Source organism: Ornithorhynchus anatinus, chromosome 2, assembly GCF_004115215.2.
Source record: "Ornithorhynchus anatinus isolate Pmale09 chromosome 2, mOrnAna1.pri.v4, whole genome shotgun sequence".
Classification (NCBI taxonomy): Eukaryota; Metazoa; Chordata; class Mammalia; order Monotremata; family Ornithorhynchidae; genus Ornithorhynchus; species Ornithorhynchus anatinus.
This window is the reverse complement of record NC_041729.1, coordinates 140361733-140387798: the sequence shown is the minus strand read 5'-3', so window position 1 is coordinate 140387798 and position 26066 is coordinate 140361733. Positions and strand designations below refer to the sequence as shown.

Sequence of the window (26066 nt, the reverse complement as noted above, 5' to 3'; positions counted from 1 at the left end):
TCAATCCCCATTTTACAGATGAGGTAACTGAGGTACAGAGAAGTAAAGTGACTTTCCCAAGGTCACGCAGCAGAGAAGTAGCATGGTCTAGTTTAGAGCACAGAGCTGGGAGTCAAAAGGACCTGTTTCTAATCCTGGATCCACCACTTGACTTCTGTGTGGCCTTAGGTAAGTCCCCTCACTTCTCTGTCTTAGTTACCTCATCTGTAAAATGGGGATTAAGACTGTGAGCCCCCTGTAGGACTGGACTGATTGCAATCTCTTTACCAAATCAGCCAGGTGCTTCAGGCTGATAAGTCTGAGGAAAGCTGAGGTGACGTATCTGTCTGCCCCAGGAAAGCTGTTCACACAACCAAAAATTCATATTGGCAACACAGACCTAGACACCGGAACAGAATTCTTACCGAGGGAACAAACTGACCAATGATGCAATTGTAGACAAGGAAAAGGAAAACCGAGTCAAGGAGGCCCACGTGTCCTTGGGAGGAACGTGAAAGGGAATGCGGCGGCAATGTGAAGTCAGACTCCAGACCAAACCAGAAGCCATCGTGCCATCATGCCGTCCGACCTTCTTGACCCCTTTGAGATCTGGACTTCACACAGTTGCCACATCCAGCTCCTTGAGCAGTTCCTCCAGTGTCATTACGGGCCAGACTCTACCTCAAATTTTAAGATGAGAGCCTAAGATTGGAGTTTTGTCACAGTCTCCTAGCCTCCAAGCTAGGCTCACCTTGGCACAGCTATGCAAGCGGTGCACGTGAGGAGAATGAGAGACAGCAGGACACCCTCGCAGCTGCTGTATGGAGAGCTGACGTTGGGAACCCAAAAGCAAGGAGAGCAAAAGGAGGTGTTTTAAGGACACGGTAAAACCGAACTTCAGGCAAGGCTGCATCCCAGCGGATAACCAGGAGCCGTGTGCTGGGGATTTACCTGTGCGGTGCACTGCTGTCAAGAAAGGGAGTTGCACATTTCAAACAAAAGCTTTGTGAGGAACTAGAGACAAGGAGGTGAAAGAGAAAGTGGTGTCATGCTGTGCAAACATTAAGCATGGCAGCAGCGCAACAAAGGACCCAGAACCGTGGGTCCCGCCCATATTGGCCTTTTCAGCATCTCTCTTTCTCTCTCTCTCTCTGCCCTAGCCCTCTAAGCTGTAGGCTCTCTGTGGGCAGCAAACTGTCTACCAACTCTATTATATTGTCTTCTCCCAAGTGCTTAGTTCAGGACTCTGCACACAGTTAGAATTCAGTAAATACCATTGATTGATTGATATGCGAATTTCAAGGACAACTCTGTGTATATGGAATTTAGCTTCTCCCACATAGACCTGAAGGTCCTGCCAGGGGGAGGGAGAGCAGCTGAACTTCCCCCTCCCTTCCCTACCCAGGAGCACAACAAAATGGAAACAGCCCTTCCACTGAAGAAGACTCCTTGGGAACTAAAGCCAACAGGTTGTGCTGCTGCTCCCCCAGGGAAGCCACTACTACTAATAATATTAGCAGTAATAAAAATAATCCTAACTTTAAGTCGTTACTGTGTGCCAAGCACTGTTCTAACCCTGGGGTGGCTAGAAGATAATCAGGTTTGACACAGTCCCGGTGTCACTTGGGGCTCAGAGAGTAAGTAGGAGGGAGGAGGATTTAATTGTCATTTTACAGGTGAGGTAATTGAGGCACAGAGAAGTGTAGTGATCTGCCCAGAGTCCCACAGCAGACAGGGAACAGAGCGACTCCCAGACTCAGGCTCTTTCCACCAAGCAACGCTGCTTCCACTCCAGTGACTTCCCTGAGGGAGTGGGCCGAGTTCCTCTCTCTTGGGGTTGTGACAGGACACCAGCAGAGCTCCCTGTTGGGCTCTGGAGTGGCCTATTCTCTTTCGGCCCCTGTCATAGCCACCGGGCCCTTTGGCTGCAGCACGTCCTCCCACCCGCAAATTAGACAGGGAGCAATCAGTGCCCTCCTGAGCCATCTCCAGTCTAGGAGCGACAATCGATGACATTTGCTGCCCGAAGGCACTCCCTGCCAGGAGACCAGCAGCCGGGTCTGGAGGCTGATTGGATCGAGCAGCCGGATATTGAGCCAGGCATTGTCCCCTGGAGGCAAGGCTCCCCTGAGCTTTTTCCTGCTTCAGAGGAGCGGGCTCCAGGGACTCACGATCGGGGGACCTGGTCATGCAGAAGCGGGGCAGATCACGGGCAGCGAGAGCCGGCTGACCCCGCGAGCCCCCACGGAGCTCCTCGAGTCGGAATCCAGAGCGTCCGGGGAGGAGGGTCGGAGCGCCGGATCGGAGCGCCGAGCCACAGTTGGCGGCAGAGTCAAAGCGTTTGGGGCAGCCGGGGGAGGATCTGACACGGGAAAGGGTCGGGGCGATTGCAGTGATGGGATGAGGATGTTTGAAGCCCACTGACCCGGAAAGAATCCAGTTTGAACAGTCGCCACGCCCAGTTGGGGGTCATGTTTCTTTCGGCCCAGAGGCGGCAAGAACATTATCACCCAGGACTCCAGGACCCGGCACCGCGGCGGGTGTGGGGCCGAGAACGGGGGCAGGGGTGGTCTGGGCACCCACAGTAGAACAGGAGAAGGAGAACCAGAGCTGACTCTGCCACATTAGGGCTATTGGGCAGGGGTTAGGAGAGGTATCCGACAGAACTCCTTCCATCCTGAAATAGCTGCTCTATCCTCACTCTGCACGCAGATGTGTTGCCGTCCCCAACCCTTCTGCACTCAGAAATAGTCAATCAGTCGATCATTCAGTGATATTTGTTGAGTGCTCACTGTTTGCAGTGCACTGTGCTAAACACTTTTTAATGGTATTTGTTAAGTGTCGATTATGCATCAGGCACTGGGGAAGTTATGAGTTAATCAGGGCCGACCCTGTCCCTGTTCCACATGGGGTCTTAGTATTAGAGTCTTAGAGTCTTAGTATTGAATCCCCATTTTACAGTTGAGAAAACTCAGGCACAGAGAAGTTAAGTGATTTGCCCTAGGTCACTCAGCAGGCAGGTAGCAGACGTGGAATTAGAACCCAGGTCCTCTGACTCGTAGACCTGTGCTTTTTTCCACTAGGCCATGTTGCTTCTCTAGGGAGACTACATTACGATACAGTTGGTAGACATGATCTAGACAGACCGAATATGCAAGTTCAAGGAGAGAGGTGAAGCAAATTTCAATCAGTCAGTGGTATTTATTGAGCAATTATTTTGTGCAGAGAACCGTTCTAAGCGCTTGGGAAAGTACAGGACAGCAGAGTTGGTAGACACATACCTTGCCCACAAGGAGCTTACAGCCTAGAGGTGGAAACAAACATTGGTATAAATAAATTACAGATCTGTTCATAAGTGCTGTGGGTTGAGGGTGGGGTGACTAACAAGTGCTTAAAGAGTTCAGACCCAACTGCAGAGATAACGCAAAAGGGAGAAGAAGTAGGGGAGGCGAGGGCTTAGTTGGGAAGGCCTCTTGGAGGAGATGTGATTTTTTTAGAAAAGCTTTGAAAGTGGGGAGATTGGTGATCTGTTTGTTTATGAGAGGAGAGGGAGTGCCCAGGTTGTGGCTTTGTGAGACAGGATGGATGGTGGTGTTATAATAGTACTAATAATAATTATGATATTTGTTAAGCGCTTTCTCTGTGCAAAGCACTGGGTTAGATACAAGGTAATCAGGTTGTCTTACGTGGTATTCACAGTCTTAATCCCCATTTTACAGATGAGGTAACTGAGGCATAGAGAAGTGGCTTGCCAAAGGTCACACAGCAGACGGGGGTCGAGCTGTAATCCACAGTGGTGGGAAGGTTGTGGGGAGGAGCGTGTTTGGGAGAAAAATGCAGTTTTGGACATGGTGAAGTTAAGTTGATGGCAGGATATTCAGGTAGATATGTCCTGACAGCAGGAGGAAATGTGAGCTGGCAGAGAGGGGAAAGGTAAGGGCTGGAAAAGGAAATTTGAGAGTCATCCTTATAGAGAGGGTAACTGAAGCTAGGAGAGTGGGTGAGCTCCCCGAGGGAATGAATTGTAAATGGAGGCTAGAAAACAGAGCAGTGTGGCCTAATGGAAAGAGTGTAGGACACGGAGTCAGGGGCCCTGGGTTCTAATCCTGTCTCTGCTACTTGTCTGCTGTGTGATCTTGGGTTAATCATTTAACTTTTCTGTGCCTCTGGCTGAGCGCCCACCGTTCGTCCTCCTGGTGCATTTACACTCACTCCCTTGGTGAACTCATTCGCTCTCACGGCTTTGACTACCATCTCTACGCAGATGACATGCAGATCTACATCTCCACCCCTGTCCTCTCCCCCTCCCTTCAGGCTCCACCTCCATCTCCTCCCGCCTCCAGGACGTCTCCACCTGGATGTCGGCCCCCCACCTAAAACTCAACATGAGCGAGACTGAGCTCCTCATCTTCCCTCCCAAACCCGGTCCTCTCCCAGACTTCCCTATCACCGTGGATGGCACGACCGTCCTTCCCGTCTCTCGGGCCCGCGATCTCGGTGTCATCCTTGACTCGTCTCTCTCGTTCACCCCACGCGTCCTATCCGTTACCGAGACCCGCCGGTTTCACCTTTACGATATCGCCAAGATCCGCCCTTTCCTCTCCACCCAAACGGCTACCTTACTGCTACGGGCTCTCGTCATATCCCGGCTAGACTACTGTGTCAGCCTTCTCTCTGACCTCCCTTCCTCCTCTCTCGCCCCGCTCCGGTCTATTCTTCACTCCGCTGCCCAGCTCATCTTCCTGCAGAAACGATCTGGGCATGTCACTCCCCTTCTTAAACAACTCCAGGGGTTGCCTATCGACCTCCGCTCCAAACAAAAACTCCTCACTCTAGGCTTCGAGGCTCTATATCACCTTGCCCCTTCCTACCTCTCCTCCCTTCTCTCTTTCTACCGCTCACCCCGCACGCTCCGCTCCTCCGCCGCCCACCTCCTCGCCGTCCCTCGGTCTCGCCTATCCCGCCGTCGACCCCCGGGCCACGTCCTCCCGCGGTCCCGGAACGCCCTCCCTCCTCACCTCCGCCAAACTGATTCTCTTCCCCTCTTCAAAACCCTACTTAAAACTCACCTCCTCCGAGAGGCCTTCCCAGACTGAGCTCCTCTTCTCCCTCTACTCCCTCTACCACCCCCCCCTTCACCTCTCCGCAGCCTAACCCTCTTTTCCCCCCATTTCCCTCTGCTCCTCCCCCTCTCCCTTCCCATCCCCTCAGCACTGTACTCGTCCGCTCGACTGTATATATTTTCATTACCCTATTTATTTTGTTAATGAAATGTACATCGCCTTGATTCTATTTAGTTGCCATTGTTTTTACGAGATGTTCTTCCCCTTGACTCTATTCATTGCCATCGTTCTCGTCTGTCCGTCTCCCCCGATTAGACCGTAAGCCCGTCAAACGGCAGGGACCGTCTCTATCTGTTGCCGACTTGTTCATTCCAAGCGCTTAGTTCAGTGCTCTGCACATAGTAAGCGCTCAATAAATACTATTGAATGAATGAATGAAAATAGGCGGACAGTGTCCCACCTGATTATACTGTATTTACTCCAGGGCTTAGTACAATACTTGATGCATAGTAAGCGCTTAACAAATATTAAAAGAGGTGGAGCCCCAGAATTTAGCCTTGAGGGACTCCCACAGTTAGGGAGTGGGAGGCAGGTAGTGAAAAAGACCGCAAATGAGCCGCCATAGCGATAGGAGGAGATCCGGGAGGGGACAGGGTCAGTGGAGCCAGGTTTGCTAGTGTTCCACAGTGTCAAAAGCCACTGAATGGTCAAGGAGATTGGGGATGAAGTAGAATTCATTGTATTTGGTGAGGAGGAAGTCACTCGTGATGTTGGAAAGAACAGTTTCAGTGGAGTGGAGGGGGCGGAAGCCAGATGGCAGGAGTCTGGGAAGGAGGTGGAGGAAAGGAAGTGGAGACAGGGTGGGAAGGAAACAACTCGTTCCAGAAGTGGGACAGAAATGGAAAAGGCGAGATAGGGTGATAGCTGGAAGGGACTGCAGGGTCCAGGGATGGGGTTTTTAGGATAGGAGATTCTCGAGTGTGTTTGAAAGTGGAGGGGAAGGAGTCTTAGGAGAGTGAGCAGTCAGGGAGGGAAGGAAGGAGGGGGCAGATTTTTTAATAAAGTGCAAAGAGATGGGGTTGGAGGTTCAGGTGGATGGGGTAGATTTCAAAAGGACATGGGTGATCTTTTAGGAGTTGGTAGGGAAGGATGATAGAGTGGATTGGGGGCTGAAGAGGCTAGGGGGTGTTCATGCCTCATGGTCGGCAAGGTCACGGGGGGGTGGGGGGCGGTGGTGAGAGGTGGGGAAGTGGAGGAGCCAGGTGTTTGAGAAGGGAGTCTAAAGTCAACAGCCCCTTGTCCTCCTTGTTCCCTCCCGCCCCAGCCAGCTTTTGGGAGTCAGGCCAACCAAAAGGGCAAGCTCGCCTGAGGATGGCTGACCCCAAAACAGTGACCCTGAACAGGAATCACAAGCACAAAGCCCAGAAAGTGGCTGCCCTTTTTCCATTTTAGAGAGGGAAATATTGAGGCTAGAGGAGGCTGAGGAGTCTGCCAGGCCTCTCCATGCCCAGACTGAGACTTTGACTCGGTTTCTCGGGCAGCGTGGAAACACCGGGTCGCCTGAGGGGCAGTGGCCGGGGAAGGTTTGGGTCCAGAGACGCACTGTGCTGAGGGCTGGGGAGAGGGGCGTTGGAGGTTGCTGAATTCCCCAGATTTCCATTTTGCTTTGGAGACTGCCAGTGGAGGGAAAATCCCTTGGTTGCAGTTCTGGCTGGAGCTGGGCCTGAGGACTATGAAGACCCTGCTTCTTGCCTCTCACGGTGGTTTTCTCAGCAACAGCCGAGAGAGCCCAACGAGTCATTTCTCACAGGACAGGACTCTGTCTCCTCGGAGACCATGGGTCCCCTGGCCTCGGAGCGGCCTCGGGGGTGACCCCGGGGAGCTGAGACTCACTGTGGCTAGGCTCATGGCCCATCGACTTTAGCAGTCAGTCAATCAAGCGATGATATTTATTAAGCACTTACTGGGTGCAGACTGTACTAAGCACTCAGGAGAGTCATCAGGTAGACATGATCCCTGTCTTCAAGGAGCTTGCGGTGTAGATGGAGAGACAAGTGTGAAAGTAAATTACAGATAGGGGAAACGGTAGAATATAAGGGTAAGTGCTGCAGGGCTGGGTGAATATCAAAGTGCTTAAGGGATACGAACCCAAGTGTGTAGGTGTCACAGTGAGGAGGGCAAAAAGAGGAAATTTGCGAGCCATATGACCTGGACTCTTCCGGTGGTGCTCTTTGGAAGTGCCGGCCCTTGACTGGGGCGGGTGATGTCCAATCAGCCGCGGGAGGCCCTTGGTCTGATCACCCGCCGCATCTGCGAGTGCGTTGAGAGTTACAAGGATGCCTTTGGTCCGTTCCTTTGGCATGTGAACAGGAGACCCTTTGTTCCTGGGCCCATACACGTGCTGAGAGAGGCCTGCATGGCCTGAGTTTGAGTGGGCAAGGGCTTGCCACTGATCCTCGCCCCATCTTTGCCCTGACCTCCCATCCCGCCCCCCCCCCCCCACCTGCCTCCCAACACCTGCCTCCCTCTCCGCTGATGGAGCAAGGAGATAAACCAAAAAGACCCAGCAGGGAGTGGAGAAGAGGTGGTCTACAGCAAGTTGGTTAGTGGTCTACGGACTGGGTCCCCCCACCAGCCCTGGGATCACCAGAGTTGATGAGAAAAGCAAACCGAGGCATGGGTCGTAAAGGTGTGAGTCTCAGAGGGCAGGAAGCCGGTCACTTGGTAATTCTGTACTGCCCAAACAGCTGGCACAGTGCACCACACCAGATGAGCACGCAGTGAATGCTGCTCTATTACTGCTACTTTGAAGAATAAGTACTTTTGGGCCCCACAGTTTTTCCCAGAAAATGTCATCACGAAATGTTACCACACTCTTCCTGATGGCAGCTCCCAGCCCTCCAAAGAAGATGCTCCAAGGTTGATTGCCGTCTCACCCGGTTTCTCTGCCACTCACATTTCCGATTTCCTGTTTCCCCGCAGCGTCGTCAAGGTTCTCCTGGCAGCCGGCGCCGACCCAAACCTGGGCGATGAGTTCAGCAGTGTCTACAAGACCGCCAAGGAGCAGGGCATCCATTCCCTGGAAGGTCAGTAACAAGTCCCGCCTCTTGTCCCCTTTGGCCTCTCAGTCATCACTTGACTCTGACTTGACTTTTTCCCAGAGGCTCCCCCCCGGGGTGTGCTGTGCGCCCTGAACTAGTTATTCATTCTCTCTGGGCCTCCGTTCTCTCACTCGAAGAAGCAAGGGATGTGAAATGGAGACCTGGTTTGCGGGGCCAGAAATGCTAAAGTGGGAAAACCAAAATTAATCAAGGTAGGGATCCTTGAAGGCAATGAGCAAGAGGTTGCAGAGGGAGAGATGAAAATGAGGCTCAGTGAGCAGGTTTGCTTGAAAGGAAGGGATTGTGAGCTGGGGTGTGTTGGGAGAAGAGAGTGGATGGTAGGAGGGGGAGGGCTGATGGAATGCTTTAAAGCTGATGGTCAGGACTCTCCGCTTGATGCAGCCATGAATAGGAGGATTTGAGGAGTGGGGAGAAGTGTGCAGAATGGTGTTCTCCTGGCTGGACCAACACTGGGCTTTTCATCTTCATTTCTGCATCCTATTGCCTGACCCATTCATACCGGGTTCCTTCTCCTCTTCCCTCTCGTTTTCCTCCTCCTCCCCCTGTTCTTCCTCCTCCTCTCCTGGTCTTTTCTCTGAGTTTGAGACCCTGGGGTCTCTGGAAGGTCAGCTTTGTTTTCGGGTTCTGGACTGGAAAAGAATTTATCCCCAATCCCAGACCAGAGGTCTCCACTGAGCCTTCCACAGTGGCACGGGGACTCTGGGAGACCTCTCTCCCAGACGTCTTCTCCCGCACTCAGCGTTACCATCAAAATAAAAAATATTGGTGGTAATTGTTAAGCACTTACTATATGCCAAGCACTTACTAAATAGATACAAGATAAACAGCATAGACTAGTGGGACCTGGGTTCTCATCCCAGCTCTGCCAGTAGCCTGCCGTGTGACCTTAGGCAAGTCACTTAACTTCTCCGTGCCTTAGTTTCCTCATCATTGGCATCATCCTCAAGTCATCTCTCTCATTCAACCCATGTATTCAGTCTGTCACCAAATCCTGTCAGTTCAACCTTTGCATTAGTAAAATCCACCATTTCCTCTCCATCCACCTGAATCCAAACACTTATTCTATCCCACCTTGATTACTGCATCAACCACCTTGTCAACCTCAGCTGTTTCTCCACTCCAGTCTATATTCCATTCTGTTGCCTGAATCATTTTTCTACAGAAACGTTCAGTCCATCCTTCCCCACTCTTCAAGAACCTCCAATGTCTGCCCACCCACCTCCACATCAAACAGAAACTCCTTACTTTTGGCTTTAAAGCACTCAATCACCTTACCCCCTCCACCTTAACTCTCTGATTTCCTACTATAACCAAGCCCACACGCTTTGCTTCTTTCATGCCGACCTACTCACTGGACCTTTATCTCATCTATCTCACTTTCGACCCCTTGCCCACATCCTGCCTCTGACTTGGAACTCCCTCACGCTTCCTACCTGATAGACGGATCCGTTTCCCCACCCTCAAAGCCTTATTAAAAGCACATCTCCTCCAAAAGGCCTTCCCCGACTAAACCCTCATTTCTTCTCCCACTCCCTTCTGCATCGCCCTTCAACTCGGATTTGCACCCTTTATTTACTCCATCCTCAGCCCCACAGCACCTGTGTACATATCCGTAATTTATTTATTTATATTAATGCCCGTCTCTCCTTCTGGACTGCCATTTCCTTGGGAACAGAGAACATGTCTCTCAACTCTCCTGTATTTTATTCTCCCAAGGCTTAGTACAATGCCGTGCATACAGTAAGCACCCAGTAAATACAATTGATTGATTGAGCTGGAATCCCTGTTCTCCTTTTCCTTGGACTGTGAGCCCTGTGAGAGGCAGGAACTATGTCCAACCTGGTGATGCTGGCTCTTCCCCAGAACTTAGTACAGGGTTGCCACATAGTAAGCACTTAATGAGTACCACAGTTATTAATTATTAATATCCTTATCAGAAGCAGCTCAACACAGTCCCTATCGTACATGGAGCTCACAGTCTTAGTTCTCACCTGGTTGTCCAAGCAGGAAGAATGCAGATGGTTGCTCAGTTGCCATGACTGCTTGTCAGTCTCCACAAGGGCATGGGCAACTTAAGGGGCCCAGGTGCGGCTAGTGGTCCCATCCCCTGCCCAGCAGAGGTGCCGGGTTTGGCTGAACCACCAGGCCCTGTAGGATGGGCCGGAAGAACCTGGATAGCCTGGGGAGGAGAGATGCAGAGAGCGGTGCTGGGTTTGGAGAGGGGCTCACCGAAATGGAGATCTTGCAGGTAATCCCCGGAGTGGGCCCTCGTACCCCTAAACTGCCTGAGTTTAGCATCCAGATGAGGGCAGAAAAAGGAAGCGTTTTTCAGACGAGCCCCGCCCCCCGCCCCGGGTGTTGGTAATCGAGCCTGGAGATGTTGCTGCTGAATTTGTCTTGAAAATGATTTTTTTTAAACCTTCCAATCCTCAGGAGGTTTGCTGCTACTGTAGCTTCCAGGACTTGAATGGTATTTATTCACTCTGCAGCGATAGGTCAGATTCATTTATCTACTTTGCTGGGGGTCCCTTCCAACTTCTGGGTTAGGCCTTCTAATATCTGGGAGTCCCGTGTTCCCCACCTCTGCCCTTGGGGTTGCTGTGTGTCTATGGGGGCTTGGGGCAGTAAGCGGGGAGGGGAAGCCACACTCAGCCCAGGCAGGAAACGGAGAGAAATGGTCGTTAGCCTTCCGGGTAATGGACAGGGAGGGGCAGTCAGTTTTAAGGAGCTGGGGACAAGGAGGGGCGGTTAGTTATCCAGATGGGGCAGGTGACACGGAGGAGTGGTCAGCTGCCCTCCCTTTCTCAAGAAGCTTGCAAAAACCCATGATATTGACTACGTATTTTTTTTTTTAATGAAGCACTTACTACATGCCAGACACTGAACCAAGCCCTGGGGTGGGAACGAGATAATTAGGTTGGACACAGTCCTTGTCCCATACGACACGGGGCTCACAGTGTTAATTCCCATTTTACAGATGAGGTAACTGAGGCCCAGAAAAGTGAAGTGACTTGCCTAAGGTCACCCAGCAAGCATGTGACAGTGCTGAGATTAGAACCCACATCCTGTGACTACCAGGTCTGTGCTCTTTCCAGAAGGCCATACCACTTCTCATTCTGCCTGAAGGCCACTGGGACTGCTTGTCCAAGGCTGGAGGGCTGCCTGGCTTGGACTGACATGGCCTGGCTTGCCCTCACTGAACCTTCTAGCCCCGAGGCTCCAAAGCCTACTCTGCTGATGCCACCTCCAGGGCAAAGATTGAGCGAGCAACCCTGATCCCTCTCGAGGGAAGAGTGTGCCGGCGTTGTTGGGGCCTGGGAGCCATCCCTTCTTCCTTCTTGCTATCTCTCTGACCGCCAGGTGGATGCAACATTTCCCCAAAATGGGATTTTGAGACTGTAAGCTTGTCATGGGCAGCAAACTGGTCCACCAACTCTGTTAAGTTTACTCTCCCAAGCGCTTAGTATAGTATAGAGAGGCAGCGTGACTCAGAGGAAAGAGCACGGGCTGGGGAGTCGAAGATCATGGGATCAAATCCAGGCTCCGCCGCTTGTCAGCTGTGCTTTGGGCAAGTCACTTAACTTCTCTGTGCCTCAGTTACCTCATCTGGAAAATGGGCATTAAGACTGTGAGCCCCACGTGGGGCAACCTGATCACCTTGTATCCCTCCCAGCACTTAGAACATAGTAAGCGCTTAACAAATGCCGTCATTATTATTATTTTTACTCGGCACACAGTAAGTGCCGAGTAAGCGTCGATTAGACTGTAAGCCCGTCAAACGGCAGGGACTGTCTCTATCTGTTGCCGACTTGTTCATTCCAAGCGCTTAGTACAGTGCTCTGCACATAGTAAGCGCTCAATAAATACTATTGAATGAATGAATAAGTGCTCAAAGAAGACCATTAATTGATCAATTGACTTAAAGGAAGGGAGGGGGCATTGGGATGAGCAGGCAAGAGAAGAGGTAGCCCAGGGACCTATGAAGGGTTTTGATCCAGGCTGCCGTCTCTCTTTGCTGAGAACAAAAAAAAAGTCTTAGCTAAAGCTTTAACTGGGCTTAAGGTATGGCAGCAGGGATTTAGGTTAGACAGTCCTTGCTGCAGAGGAAGACTTGTGAAATCTGGAATCTCCTTCCTGGAGAGCAAAGAGAAGAGGAGAGACTCCACGTGGGCTGAGTTGGGAGCTGTCCTGCCCAGGGACAGGGAGATGGCTTAGATAATCTGTCCAGATCCTCGGCCACCCTTTGACACTGTGATTCGCAGGAAGCGCAAAGCAGCAGTTTCCGGGGACGCTGAGCGGAAGAGAGGGTCTCCTAGTCCTCAGAGGGAGCTTAACCGTCGGTGCAGAACCATTGTCGTTTGATCAGGGCGGGTCTTGGCCGGGGTCTCACGGGGCCTTTCCCAGTCCCGGTCCCCTGAGCATCAGGGAGGAGGGAGGTATTGTGATGGGGCAGGGGAAGAGAAGTCAGGGCACTCATTCCCTGTGGGCGGCCCAGCCCTGCTTCCTGATTCTCTCGCAGACAGGGCCGGGCACGCCTTGCTCCATTTCAAGGTCAGTCCCCTCCCTCCAGCTCCTGCTGCCTCTGTCCCAAAGGCCCCGCGGCCTGGTCCCGGAAGGAGCTCCCTTTCCCCACGGGGAGGGACCGGGATCGTATGGAGGTGGAGCTCAGAAGTTGGGCAGTTCCCGGCGGGTAGACGTTCCTTTCCTGGCCTTATTCCCAGCGCCGTCGTCCAGGGCCGGGGAGGGAGGGGGAAGACATACCCGGGGCCGGGTGAGTCAGCTTGGACCCGGTGGCCAGCCGTTTAAAGCTCTAGAGGGCCGGCGGGACCCGAGCGGCAGAGGCCCCGGGCCGCACTGCAGCGTGGGGGATGTTGGAGGGGGCGGGATGGGAGCCGGAGCCGGCGAAGGAGCCCTCGCTGGCAAGGACGGGCGAGGGGGACGACGGACAGGCCCGAAACACCAGGAAAATATGAGCCGTGGACCGCCGAGCCCGCCTGCCTGAGAGCAGACTTTATTTAAGACAGAATAGATCAGCCAATAAAGTTAATTGTTTTCATCTCTCTTCAGCCCTTCAAACCAATATTTTTTTGGTGGGGGGGCGAGGGGGAAAAAGGCCAGGCGCATTAATTTTAGACTTGACATGTTTTATTAAAAAGAATAAATTCTGTTGCATTTATAAAAATCAAAAACGAGGAGGAAGCAGAACCCTCTTTGTTTTGTGGGGCCTTTTTGAGCCAATTTACATATTTTGTGTAAAAATATTTTTTCATAAAAACTTCCAAATCAGGGACTCCGTCCCACACAGCACACAAAATATATTACCGACATTTATATGGATAGCAGGAAGGGGAGACAGAGGGCTGAAATTTTCCAGGCACCCAGTGATTGATGGTGGATGAGGCTTCCCCTGACGCTTTATTGAGTTTCCGATGATTATCTCTCACTGAGACATTTTTTACAGATGACGGCCAAGCTGTCACAACGGACCATGGGGGGAAAGAAACTCACAATAATAACACTTTAATCTTTTTACTGCACTGCTCCCTAGTAGCTCAGATTCATCTTCCCTGACGCACGCAGTTCATTATTCTGCCCCTCCCTAGATGGGAAATAAAGAAGAATAAATATATATATATATATACACACACACACACACACACAAATCGCACGCACACACTCTCTCTCGCACACTCACACACATGGAGGATATAAAAAAAAAAAAGCCTCCCCGGAAAGGAGAGGTGTAGAATTTATTGTTCTTTTTGCAAGTGTTGAGGTTTATTAGTAGAGATGCTGGGTTGGCTTGGAATTGGCTATTAATTACAGCATTTTGTATTTGCTCTTTATGGCAACTCTTTAACATCTTTGGAAGGCGGGACGCTTTGCAGGAAGGTGTGGGAAACTCCAAGCACAAGCAGGGACCAACTTGGTCCAGATCCACCAGGTGTCCAAGGACCGCGTCCAGGCTCCTCCCGGCTCATTCATTGGGTGCTCCCCAGGTCGGTCTGCCCTGCTGTCCCCTCCCAGGGCAGCTTCCTCCAGGAAGCCTTCCCCGATCCAGTGACCACACCCCAGTCATGTCAACCCATCTCCTGCCAGTAGCCCGTCGGGTGTATTTCAAGCCTCTCCTCACCCAGGTCCCGGCGGATGGTTTTATCTCTACATGATTTGTATATTCATCCGTACAGTCAGTCATTTGTTCAGCTGTTTCAGCTTTTTGTGTTTGCCCCCGCTGCCTGCTTCTGACTTGTTCTTCCTCTGGCTTTCGCTGTCTGTCCAGAATTTTGGTCTCTGTCTCTCCCGCACTGGGTCGTATGCTGCTTGAAGGCAGGGAATGTGTGTTTTCATACAGGTGTAGTAATAATAATAATAATATTTCTAAAGTGCTTACTCTGTGCCAAACACTTTATTTAGCCCTGGGGAAGATACAAGATAATCAGGTTGGTCACAGTTCCTATCTCTCTTCGGGCTCACAATCTAAGTAGGAGGGGGAGACAGACGTTGATTGAATCCCCATTGTACAGATAAGGAAACTGAGGCCCAGAGAAGTTAAGTGACTTGAACAGGGACACACAGCAGGCAAGTGGTGAAGCCGGGATTCAATTTCAGGTCCTCTGAGTCCCAGGCCCGGACTGTTTCCACTGCTTCTATCCCAAGCACTTAGTACAGTAGGTGTTCAAGAACTACCATTGATTGATTGGTTGGGAGTGAGGGTCCCGGACTCTCCACTAGCGGGCTGCTCTGTTGGGCCCCACAGAAGATGGGCAGTGCAGAACGATCCCCTAATCCTCCCCTCCTCAGACTCTCCCAAGTAGAAGAGAGCTAAGGTCCCCAGGCCTGGCCTGAGGGAAAGTGGGGACAGTGTGGGCTCTCTCAGGGTAGGGCTTGAGTCAGCACTGGGGTGAAGTGGTTAGGTTCTGGGGTGCAGGAGAGGACCAAAACAAGGTAGAAGGCTACGGGTGGGGTGGGGGGTTACCCTGCCGGCCTTAGGGTTTCCTCATCGGCGATGGGTTAAGGGGCAAGTCGGGGGTCAGAGCTGCAGGTGAACTTGGTCTCGCTGGGATCAGGGCCCAGAGGGGAGCCATTTCCCGCTCCCAGCGGCCAGGGGCCCAGGAGGCCTTGCCTGGTGCCTCAGCAGGACACTGTTGACCAGGGCAAAGCTCCTGAGCCAGAGTGACCAGATTAACCCCCGGGAAGGGATTTCCCCCTGAGAAGGACGGACGACCCTTCCCTGGATTGAGGAAGCTCTTTCCAGCCCTCCGGCCGGCGGGCTGGACCCACAACAGCCGTGGGCCTTGGGATTGGGTGGCCAGCGGGGTGGACCGATCCCACACGGAACCCACGGCACGGCCTCGTGTGGGGCTAGGGCCTGGGGTCAGGTGTCCTCCCCCTCCCTCTGCAGGGCACCCCCAGAGGCCTTGCCCGTGCCTCTGCTGGATCTAGTTTACCTTCCTTCCTCCAGCAGAGCTCTGCCCCAGAACACCCTCGAGCCACAGACTCCCTCGCTCCCAGGTGCTCCCCTGGGTCCAGGGTCACCTTGAGGTTTGGCGAGCAGTGAAGGAGCTGGGGCCGCCAGCCTGCCTGCCCCTCTAGTCAGTCCCCGCTGCGGGGGACCTCCACCACTGCCCCCGCCCCCATTTTCCCACCTGGGATGGGGACAGAGGAGAGGCGATCGCACTCCTTCCTGGCAGAATACAGGTGCCGCTGCTGGACGGGGGCGGAGTTAGAGATGGAAGGAGCCACGATTTACGGGTCCAGTGCTCGACAGCTGGGGGCTGGGCCTGAGCACCCCAGAGCTAGAGGCCCGACTGTATCTCTGGGCCTTTAAACTCCCCTCGATCCATCCTGGCCCCCCCAGCCCCACCCCCACCAAGATCCCAGCTTCATCAGCCACCCATCCTGGCCTGCCTCTGCCCAGGCCTGTTACCTGTTACCCTGGCTTCACGGTTCTCATCTGCTCTTTTCCCTTCTCCCACCCGCCAGGGGCAGCAGAGGCTGCGGTTGCACCGAGCTTTCTCGGGGGAAGGGATTTCAGGCTGTGCTCGGTGTGAAGAAGAGGAGAACGACATGGTCCCGACCCGGCCTCCCGACCCGGCCTCCCGCCCCGGCAGTGCCACGGTCAAACCGGTTGCGGGAAGGCAAGCCGGCAGCTCCTTCGCCGGCCCCCAGAGGGTCAAGCCCCCGGTTCTCCTCGCAGCCGGGACAGCTGCCCGAGAGGAGCCGGCCCAGACCTGACACACTGCCCTCTCTCTTGCCACCGCCCCACCTCTCCCCAGCCGCACTCTCTGGCCCCAGGCGAGGCCGGGGAAGGGGCTGGGTCGGAGAGGTTTGATGGAGAGGTCAAGGGTGACACTCCAGCCTAGGGGATTTGTACAGAGCCCGAGGCAGTCAAATAGCGTTACCATCGACCCAGGTCCCAGTTCCGGCTCGCTTGCAGTGCAATTGAGGGTATGAGCAGCCGTCCCCGGCTACGAATTTCCACTCAGCTTCTGAAAAATGGGCCTGGGGAAGCAGATTGGAAACGATGGGAGGGAGCTTTCGGGGGACCCGCTGGGAGCTGGCTGGGGCCTGATGGGGGGCCCGTTGATGGTCTTTTGGGGACTGCTGGGAGCTACTAGGGGCCTGCTGAGGGGTCTGTTGGGAGCCACTGGGAGCTAACTGGGATCTGCCTGCAAGAGGTGTGTTGAGAGCTGCTCGGGCCCATTAGCATCCCGCTGGGAGCTTCTGGGAGCCCCCTTAGGGATCTGCTGGGAATTGCTGGGGGTCTCTTAAGATCCTGCTGGGGGCCCACTGAGAGGTTGGCGTGGCCTAGTGAATAGAGCATGCACCTGGTACATAGATTCAGAAGGACATAGATTCTTTCCTGACACTGCCACTTGTCTGCTGTGTCACCTTGGCAAGTCACTTCACTCCTCTGTGCCTCAGTTACCTCATATGTAAAATGGGGATTAAGACTGTGAGCCCCATGTGGGACAAGGACCGTGTCCAATCCTATTTACTTGTATACGGTGCCTGGCACATAATACCACAGTTATTATTGGCGGGGAGCTGCTGGGAGCCTGGTCTTCCAGAAACCTCTGTGCAGCCCAAGCTTCGTGCTGCCAGGCAAGCTTCCTGGTGCCACAGTGAATAATTGGACCATTGGACCGCCCCATCTCGTCTTTGTTCTCTCCAGGAGGGTGGCTCCTTGGTGTAATTATAATAATAATTAGTGGCATTTGTTAAGCGCTTACTCTGTCCCAGGCACTGTATTAAGCGTTGGGGTGGTTACAGGCAAATGGGGTTGGACACAATCCTGTCCCATGTGGGGCTCACAGACTCAGTCCCTATTTTACAGCTGAAGTAACTGAGGCAGAGAGAAATGAAGTGATATGCCCAAGGTCACACAGCAGACAGGGGTTATAACCCTTGACCCCCTGACTCGCAGGTCCGTGCTCTGTCCGCTACACCATGCTGCTTCTCTAAGGCTAGTGTCCGGCCTCCATGCTCACAGATATACAGTGCCTCCAAGAAGACCTCCCAGGTTAACCTTGCTTGACTGTGGCTCTCTGCAAATTGCATATTGAGGGTTCCTCATAACTTGTGTTTCTGTATCTTTCGGTGGTTTCTAAGGATTTTGCGTACCTTTTATCTTTTGTTCCCTGTCTGTGGGCCTTTGTCTGTCCATTGCCCCCATCTGACTGTAATCTCCTCAAGGTCGGGGGTTATGTCTTTTTTTCTTCCATCCCAACAGCACCCAATGGAGAGTGAGCGAAAGGTCACGGGAGCTGCCCCTCTGTCATGAGTTGAGGCATCCCCCAAACCATACCTCATGTAGGGTGCTCAAGTGTGCTCACGAGACAATAACGATGGCGTTTGTTAAGCGCTTACTATGTGCCGAGCACTGTTCTAAGCGCTGGGGTAGATATAAGGTAATCAGGTTGTCCCACATGTCCCACAGTCATTCATTCATTCAATAGTATTTATTGAGCGCTTACTATGTGCAGAGCACTGTACTAAGCGCTTGGGATGAACAAGTCGGCAACAGATAGAGACAGTCCCTGCCGTTTGACGGGCTTACAGTCTAATCGGGGGAGACGGACAGACAAGAACAATGGCACTAAACAGCGTCAAGGGGAAGAACATCTCGTAAAAACCGATGGCAACTAAATAGAATCGAGGCGATGTACAATTCATTAACAAAATAAATAGGGTAACGAAAATACATACCCTATTATGTATGTATTATCTATACAGTTGAGCGGACGAGTACAGTGCTGTGGGGATGGGAAGGGAGAGGTGGAGGAGCAGAGGGAAAAGGGGAAAATGAGGGTTTAGCTGCGGAGAGGTAAAGGGGGGATGGCAGAGGGAGTAGAGGGAGAAGAGGAGCTCAGTCTGGGAACGCCTCTTGGAGGAGGTGAGTTTTAAGTAGGGTTTTGAAGAGGGAAAGAGAATCAGTTTGGCGGAGGTGAGGAGGGAGGGCGTTCCAGGACCGCGGGAGGACGTGACCCGGGGGTCGACGGCGGGATAGGCGAGACCGAGGGACGGTGAGGAGGTGGGCGGCAGAGGAGCAGAGCGTGCGGGGTGGGCAGTAGAAAGAGAGAAGGGAGGAGAGGTAGGAAGGGGCAAGGTGATGGAGAGCCTTGAAGCCTAGAGTCCTAATCCCCATTTTACAGATGAGTTAACTGAGGCACAAAGAAGTTGAGTGACTTGCCCAGAGTCCTACAGCTGATTAGTGGTGGAGCCGGGATTAGAACCCATGACCTCTGACTCCCAAGCCCGGGCTCTTTCCACAGAGCCATGCTGCTTCTCTGCCTAGTGGATAGAGCACAGGCCTGAGAGTCAGAAGGACCTGGATTCTAATACCGGCTCCACCATTTGTCTGCTGTATGTCCGTGGGCAAGTCCATTAACCTCTCTGTACCTCAGTTAATTCATCTGTAAAATGGGGATTAAGACCGTGAGCCCCATGTGGGACATGGATTGTATCCAACTTGATTAGCTTGTGTCTATCCCAGCACTTAGAATGGTGCCTGGCACATAGTAAGTGCTTAATAAATACCTTTTTTCTTTTTTTCATTTTTTTTAAAAGGTGACCCAAGCCTGATGGGTTAAACCCAGGATGAGGTCATTTTAAGGCACTCAGTCTACTCTTGCCCTCCTACCTAACTTCACTAGTCTCCTGCAACCCAACCTGCATTCTTCACTCATCTAACACCTGCCTACTCACTGTACCTCAATCTTGTCTGGTTTACTTTCCCTCCCGCTGTCCTGGAAGTCCCTTCCCTTCATATCTGTCAGACCACCAGTCTCTGCACCTTCAAAGCCCTACTAAAATCACATTTCCAAGAAGTCTGCCCTGACTAAGCCCTCATTTTCCCCACCCGATCTACTCTCCCTTCTGTGTCGCCTATGAACTTGGACCTGTACTCCCTAAGTACTTGGATAATCTGTACCGCAGCCCCACAGCACTTACCTACATGTCCTTATATGCTGTTGCTTCCCCCTGCCAGGAGAAGCAGCGTGGCTCAGTGGAAAGAGCACGGGCTTTGGAGTCAGGGCTCATGAGTTCGAATCCCAGCTCTGCCACTTGTCGGCTGTGTGACTGTGGGCGAGTCACTTAACTTCTCTGTGCCTCAGTTCCCTCATCTGTAAAATGGGGATTAAGACTGTGAGCCCCACGTGGGACAACCTGATTCCCCTATGTCTACCCCAGCGCTTAGAACAGTGCTCGGCACATAGTAAGCGCTTAACAAATACCAACATTATTATTATTATTATTATTAATTTATTTTATTTTTGAAGCAGCGGGGCATAGTGGATAGAGCATGGGCCTGAGAGTCAGAAGGACCTGGGTTCTAATTATGACTCCACCACTTGTCTGCCATATGACCTTGGACAAGTCACTTCTCCAGACCACAGTTCCCCCATCTGTAAAATGGGGATTAAGACTGTGAGTCTCTGTGACCAATCTGATTAGCTTTTACTAACCCCAGTGCTTAATATGGTGCCTGGCACATAGTAAGCACTTAACAAACACCGTGAAAAAAAGAAGTCTGTCTCCCCCTCAAGGCTGTTAACTTGTGGGCAGGAAGCATGTCTACCAACTCTGTTGTATGGGATTCTCCCAAGCATCTAGTACAGTGGTCTATAGCAGTAAGTGCTCAATAAATTCTGTTGATGAATTGGCGTAATTGCTAGGAAAGCCACTGCTTCCTAACCGTCAGCCACTGCGGGTTTGAGTGGGCATCTCTTGGGTTTGTTTGAGAGCCAGAGAAGAGTGGCAGAGGCAACAGGTGTCAGCAGTGTTGGAAGAGTACAATATAACAATAAACAGACATATTCCCTGTCCACTCCAAACTTACGGTCTAGAACGGAGGAGACAGACATCAGTACAAATAAATTACAGATATATAAATACATTGCAGCTATAGGAGAGCGGCTCCCAGGACCCCGTCCTGGAGAAGTCCCTCCCCGCCCTCGATGCTGGAAGTGGGCTCCTCACCCAGCCCGCGTGCCTCCAGCTCCAGCACTCAGTTCTTCCAAAAGACTAGGGAGGGATGAGTGGGCCGTCACAGACAGGCCCCGAGAAGAGGATTTTCTCTGTTCTCTGCCTGGGGGGCATCCTGGGGCAGCCAGTTCCCAGGCAGGGGGAGGCAGGGTGGTACTGGCTCCTGGCTGCCCACTTTGAAGTCTGTGTCAGGTGGTTGGTGTGCCAATATCAGCCTCAGTGCCCTTACAGAGGACAGGGCAGCTCCGGGACCCTGATTTCAGACAAGAAGGAATGACCCCCTTCCCCAAAGTCATCTCTTCGATCCAATTCTGCCCTCGAGACCAGCCCAGTGAAAAGCCAGGGAAGCAGCATGGCCTAGTGGAAAGAGAACGGATGTGGAAGTCAGAGGTCCTGGGTTCTGATCCCAACTCTGCCACTTATTGCTGTGCGGCCATGGGCAAGACACTTAACTTTCCTCATCCGTAAATTGAGGATTGAATACCTGTTCTCCCTCCCCTTTAGGCTGTGAGCCTCTCGATTATCTTGTATCTACCCCGGCACTCAGTACAGTGCTTGACATATAATAAGTACAGTACTTGACATATAATAAGCGCTTACCAAATACCACAGTGATTATTAATGTTAGTGCCCAGTGCACTAGTACCTAGTGCAGAGGGCCAGGTAAGTCCATATCGAAACCCAGCAGTTCCCAGCTTCATTCCAGCACCTACCTCAGTCAGTTGTATTTATTGAGCACTTACTGTTTGCAAAGCACTTTACTGAGCCCTGGCTAGCGTATAGTAATGCAATACAAAAGACACATTCCCGGCCCACAGCGAGCTTACAATCTAGAGGGGGAGACAGACATTAATATAAATAAATAAATGACAGATAATATAAGTGCTGTTGAGCTGGGAGGGGGGGATGAATAAAGGGAACAAGTTAGGGTGACGCAGAAGGAAGTGGGAGAAGAGGAGGGGAGGGCTTAGGGAAGGCCTCTTAGAGGAGATGTGGCTTCAGTAAGGCTTTGAAGGTGGGGTGGGTAATTGTGTATCAGTTATGAGGAGGGAGGGCATTCCAAGCTAGAGGCAGGATGTGGGCCAGAGGCCGGCTACAAGACGAGATTGAGGTCCATTGAGAAGGTTGTCATTAGAGAAGTGAAGTGTATGAGCAGGGTTGTAGTAGGAGAGTACCGAGATGAGGTAGAAGGGGGCAAGCGGATTGACCGCTTTAAAACTGATGGTAAAGAGTTTCTGTTTGATGTGGAGGTGGATGGGCAACCACTGGGGGCTCTTGAGGAGAGGGGAAACAGGCCTTGAACATTTTTGTAGAAAGTGATCAGGGCAGCAGAGTGAAGAATGGACCAGAGTGGGGTGAAACCGGAGGCAGGCAGGTCAGCAAGGAGGCTGATACGTAATCAAGGTGGGATAGGATAAGAGCTTGGACTAACATAGTAGCAGTTTGGATGAAGAGAAAAGGGCAGACTTTGGCTCTGTTGTGAAGGTCGAACTGCCGGGATTTAGTAATGGTTTGAATATGTGGGTTGAGTGAGAGAGAGGAGTTAAGGGTAATGCCAAGACTATGGACTTGAGACAGGAAGGATGATGGTGCTTTCTACAGTGATGGGAAAGTCAGGGGAAGGACAGGGTTTGGGTGGGAAGTTGAGTTCTGTTTTAAACATGTTAAGTTTGAAGTGATGATGGGACATCCAAGTAGAGGTGTCTTGAAGGCAGGAAGAAACGCGAGACTGTAGAGGAGAGAGAACAGGGCTGGAGATGTAGATTTGGGTGTCATCGCAAAGAGGTGGTAGTTGAAGCCATGGGAATGAATGAGTTCTCCAAGGGTGAGGGTGTAGATGGAGAATAGAAGGGGACCCAGAACTGAGCCCTGAGGGACCCCCACTGTTAGGGGATGGGTGGCAGAGGAGGAGCCCACGAAGGAGACTGAGAATGAACGGTCAGAGAGATGAGGTGAACCAGAACAGAGTCAGTGAAGCTGAGGTTGGATAAAGTTTCCAGGAGACGGGGGTGGTTGACAGTGTCAAAGGCAGCTGAGAGGTCGAGGAGTATTAGGATGCAGTCGAGGCATTTGGATTTGGCAAGGAGATCATTCGTGATCTTTGAGAGGGTGGTTTCTGTGGAGTGAAGGGGACAGAAGCCATATTGGAGGGGATCGAGACAGCGGGTATAGACAGCTCATTCAGGAGTTTGGAGAGAAATGGTAGGAGGGAGATGGGATGATAACTGGAGGGAGCCCTGGGGTCAAGGGAGGGAATGGGGCCACATGGACATTGTTGAAAGCAATGGAGAAGAAGCCATTGGGGAGGGAACCGTTGAAAATGCAGTTAGGGGAGGAAGAAGGGAGGGGGCAAGTGTTTTGGTAAGGTGTGAAGGGATGGGATCGAGTGTGCAGCTGGAAGGGATGGATTTTGAGAGAAGGCAGGAGATCTCTTGATACTGCCCGGAAAGATGGGAAAGTTGAAGAAGGGGCGGGAGGGGGGAGAGACTGGAGAGGGGCAGGGATTGTTTTAGGGAGATCACGCCTGATAGTTTCAGTCTTCTAAATAAAGCCGGTGGCCAGGTAACTGGGGGCAAAGATTGGGGTAGGCGGAGGGGCAGGGGGTTTGAGGAGGAAGCTAAATGTCTGGAATAACTAGTGAGGGCAGTGGGCATAGGTGTCAATAAGGATGGAGAAATAATTTTGCCAGACAGAGGAGAGGGCAGAGTTAAAGCATGTAAGGATAAACCTGAAGGGGATGAGGTCGGCTTGATATCTAGATTTCCGCCGGCAGCGTTCGTTCATTCATTCATTCAGTCAGTCAGTCAGTCAGTCAGTCGTATTTATCGAGCGCTTACTATGTACAGAGCACTGTACTGTGCAGCTCATGAAAAAGAGCGGAGGAGGCAGACCATGGAGGTGATGCAGGAGAAGCTCCCTCTCCCAAAAAGCTAGGTCTTTAAATGTGCAGGTGCCCCCAGTATCCAACCCCACCGTCCCCCCCTCCCTGGGCAGGCCACAGGAGACCCGCCCCCAGGGTCACGGTGGGAGCAGCGACCCCGAAACCCACCTGCTATGCCAAAACTAATAAAAACTGCAATGACCCAGAACAGTCAGCCCCACCCCCACCCCGAACGGGCAGGAGTCCCCATCCCTCCCCTCCGCCCCAGGTGGGCACCAGACAGATCTTCCTGGGCGATTTGGATTTCTAACCCAATTTCTAGGGCACGACCCAAGAAGCAGGGGATACGCACGCTCCGATACTTGCTGGGTTGGCACTGGCAGCACTTTTAATTAGCCTGGTTGGGGTGGGGGTGGAGGCAAGTTCTCCACAAGAGGCCGGGATAGTAGTTTCTCCAGGTCCACCGGAGATCCCCTTGAGAGGTCCGAGTTTTTACTGTACAACATTTTCTCTGTAGAAAGAGACGGGTGCAGAGAGATCGTCTCAATCCCAAGGTACCTGACGGCTTTGCTTTGTTTCTCTGCCCCTCCGACCCCACCCCAGTCCTAGTGACCCGGGAAGACGACTTCAACAACCGCCTGAACAACCGGGCCAGCTTCAGGGGCTGCACGGCTCTGCACTATGCCGTCCTCGCCGATGACTACCGGACCGTCAAGGAGCTGCTGGAGGGAGGTGAGGCCGGGCAGCCGGGGCCACGGCAACAGCTGGGTCGCGTGCTGGGCCAGAATGAGTGATTCTGGACCGATTTGGGGATGGGATGTTGTCGGGGAAGGCTTCTTGGAGGAGGAGAAGGAGATCAGTGACTGTACTTTAAAGGAGGAGTGGGAGGCTGTCCCAGCCCTGAGAGATGGTTGAGAGCAGGGCTTGGAAGAGGAAGGCTGGGTCGGGGAAGGGCAGTGTGCAGTTGGTTCTTCTAGTTCATTTATTCAATTGTATTTATCAAGCGCTTACTCTATGCAGAGCACTGTAGTCATTGCTTGGGAAAGTACAGTACAACAATAAACAGTGACATTCCCCGCCCGGAATGAGCTCATATCTAGTTTAAAGGGAAGGGATGGCAGAGTTCCAGGGGGCACCTGGGTGAGCCTATGCAGGCACGTTCTGCCTGGAATGCCCCTGGCAAGGGGTGAGGACTAGTCACAGGATCTGCTTCCAGCTTCAGTGACAGAAAGAGGAAGCAGGGCCCACAGCTCCGGTGATTGCGCCAGGGAGGGTTTTGGGTTGGGCCTGCCCGGGTCCTCTCCGGCTTCTTCCGTTTCCAGCCGGAGGCCGGAGTCGTCTCCGATAGAGCGCTCTCCGCTGACCATCCGAGAGCCTTCGGGGCATCGGGAGACCTTCCTGCCCCTCCACGGGCAGCTGCCAGAGTGGGAACCAGGGTCGGGGCCGAGCATTGTTCTCCTCGGACAAAGCCCTTGGCTCTCGGGGTGCCGGCCTGCCGGAGGTGGGGGTCAGATCGCTTAACATGTTCTCTTTTCTGCTCAGTGGGGTTTTCTTGGCTCTAATTGACTCTGTCCCCTCCCTGGCCCTCCCCGCCCTTCCCTCGGGGCATTATCCCTCCGTCCCGGGGTCCGGCTCCTGCCACTCAGACACCTCCCCGCAGCACTGCTAGCCGACGTGAAGGGCAGTGCGCAGCTTTGCTTAACGGAGCGCCCAGATCTCCCGGGCAGGGATCGAACACCTTTTAAATAGTGTCCATCCTGGGCCTTTTGTGAAGATAATTTCACTGTGCATTTGGCCCCATTGACACGATGGGGTAGGGTGTTTCCTGTGTGCTGACATGGAACAGACCCCATCCCGCCTCCTCTTCCTCCTCCTCTCTGCCTCCCCCCCCGCCCCTCCCCTTCCCTCCACCTGCCTTTTTAACAGAGTGTCCATTTACACTCCTCGGCCCTTCCTCCGGCTGACCGCGCAGCCCCCCCCCCAGGCCAAAGCCATTAACTCTCCCGCCTCCATCTCCGCTGCTTAAACAAGTGCCTGTTATTCTATCCCTGCCGGGAGAGAGGCCCCGTGCCTGACCACAGGCTGCCTTCCCCTCCCGACCTCATCTCCCCTTTCCCGGCCTGGTCCTGACCCCGGATGGCCCGGCTGGGTGTGTGTGTCCAGCGGACCGTGAGTCCGGCCCTGCCTCCTCCTCCCCCCAGGCCCTGTCTGTTGAGCTTCCCGCCTGGACCGACGCCCCAGGAGAGTAGCCAGGGCAGGCCTGTGGGTTGGACCAGTCGCCTACGGAGAGTTGTTGGCCGTGGGCCGTGTGTAGGGGGCAGCCGCAGTTTGGCATCTTCCTCTGTGCACCCTCTCCTCCCTGGGCTCGGCATAGCGGTGGCTGCGGCCAGGAAGTCCACAGTGCTGCCATGTTGCTCTGAACAGGACTCCTGGATATCCTTGGGGTGTTGAGCCTGTCCTTGGGCTTGTGTGGATCCCCACCGTCGCTCCCCAGACAGCAGAGGTGGAGGTGTCTGGTGATGGGACAGCCTC

General features: G+C 53.0%; 1 protein-coding gene across 1 annotated transcript in view; it reads left to right on the top strand.

The window, feature by feature from the left end:
• The window catches only part of CLPB (caseinolytic mitochondrial matrix peptidase chaperone subunit B), a 124539-nt gene that overhangs the window by 33399 nt on the left and 65074 nt on the right, over nucleotides 1–26066 (top strand). The window contains 2 exon segments of the mRNA XM_029058060.2: nucleotides 8025–8128; nucleotides 24138–24266. Coding sequence (XP_028913893.1) covers nucleotides 8025–8128; nucleotides 24138–24266 — 233 coding nt within the window.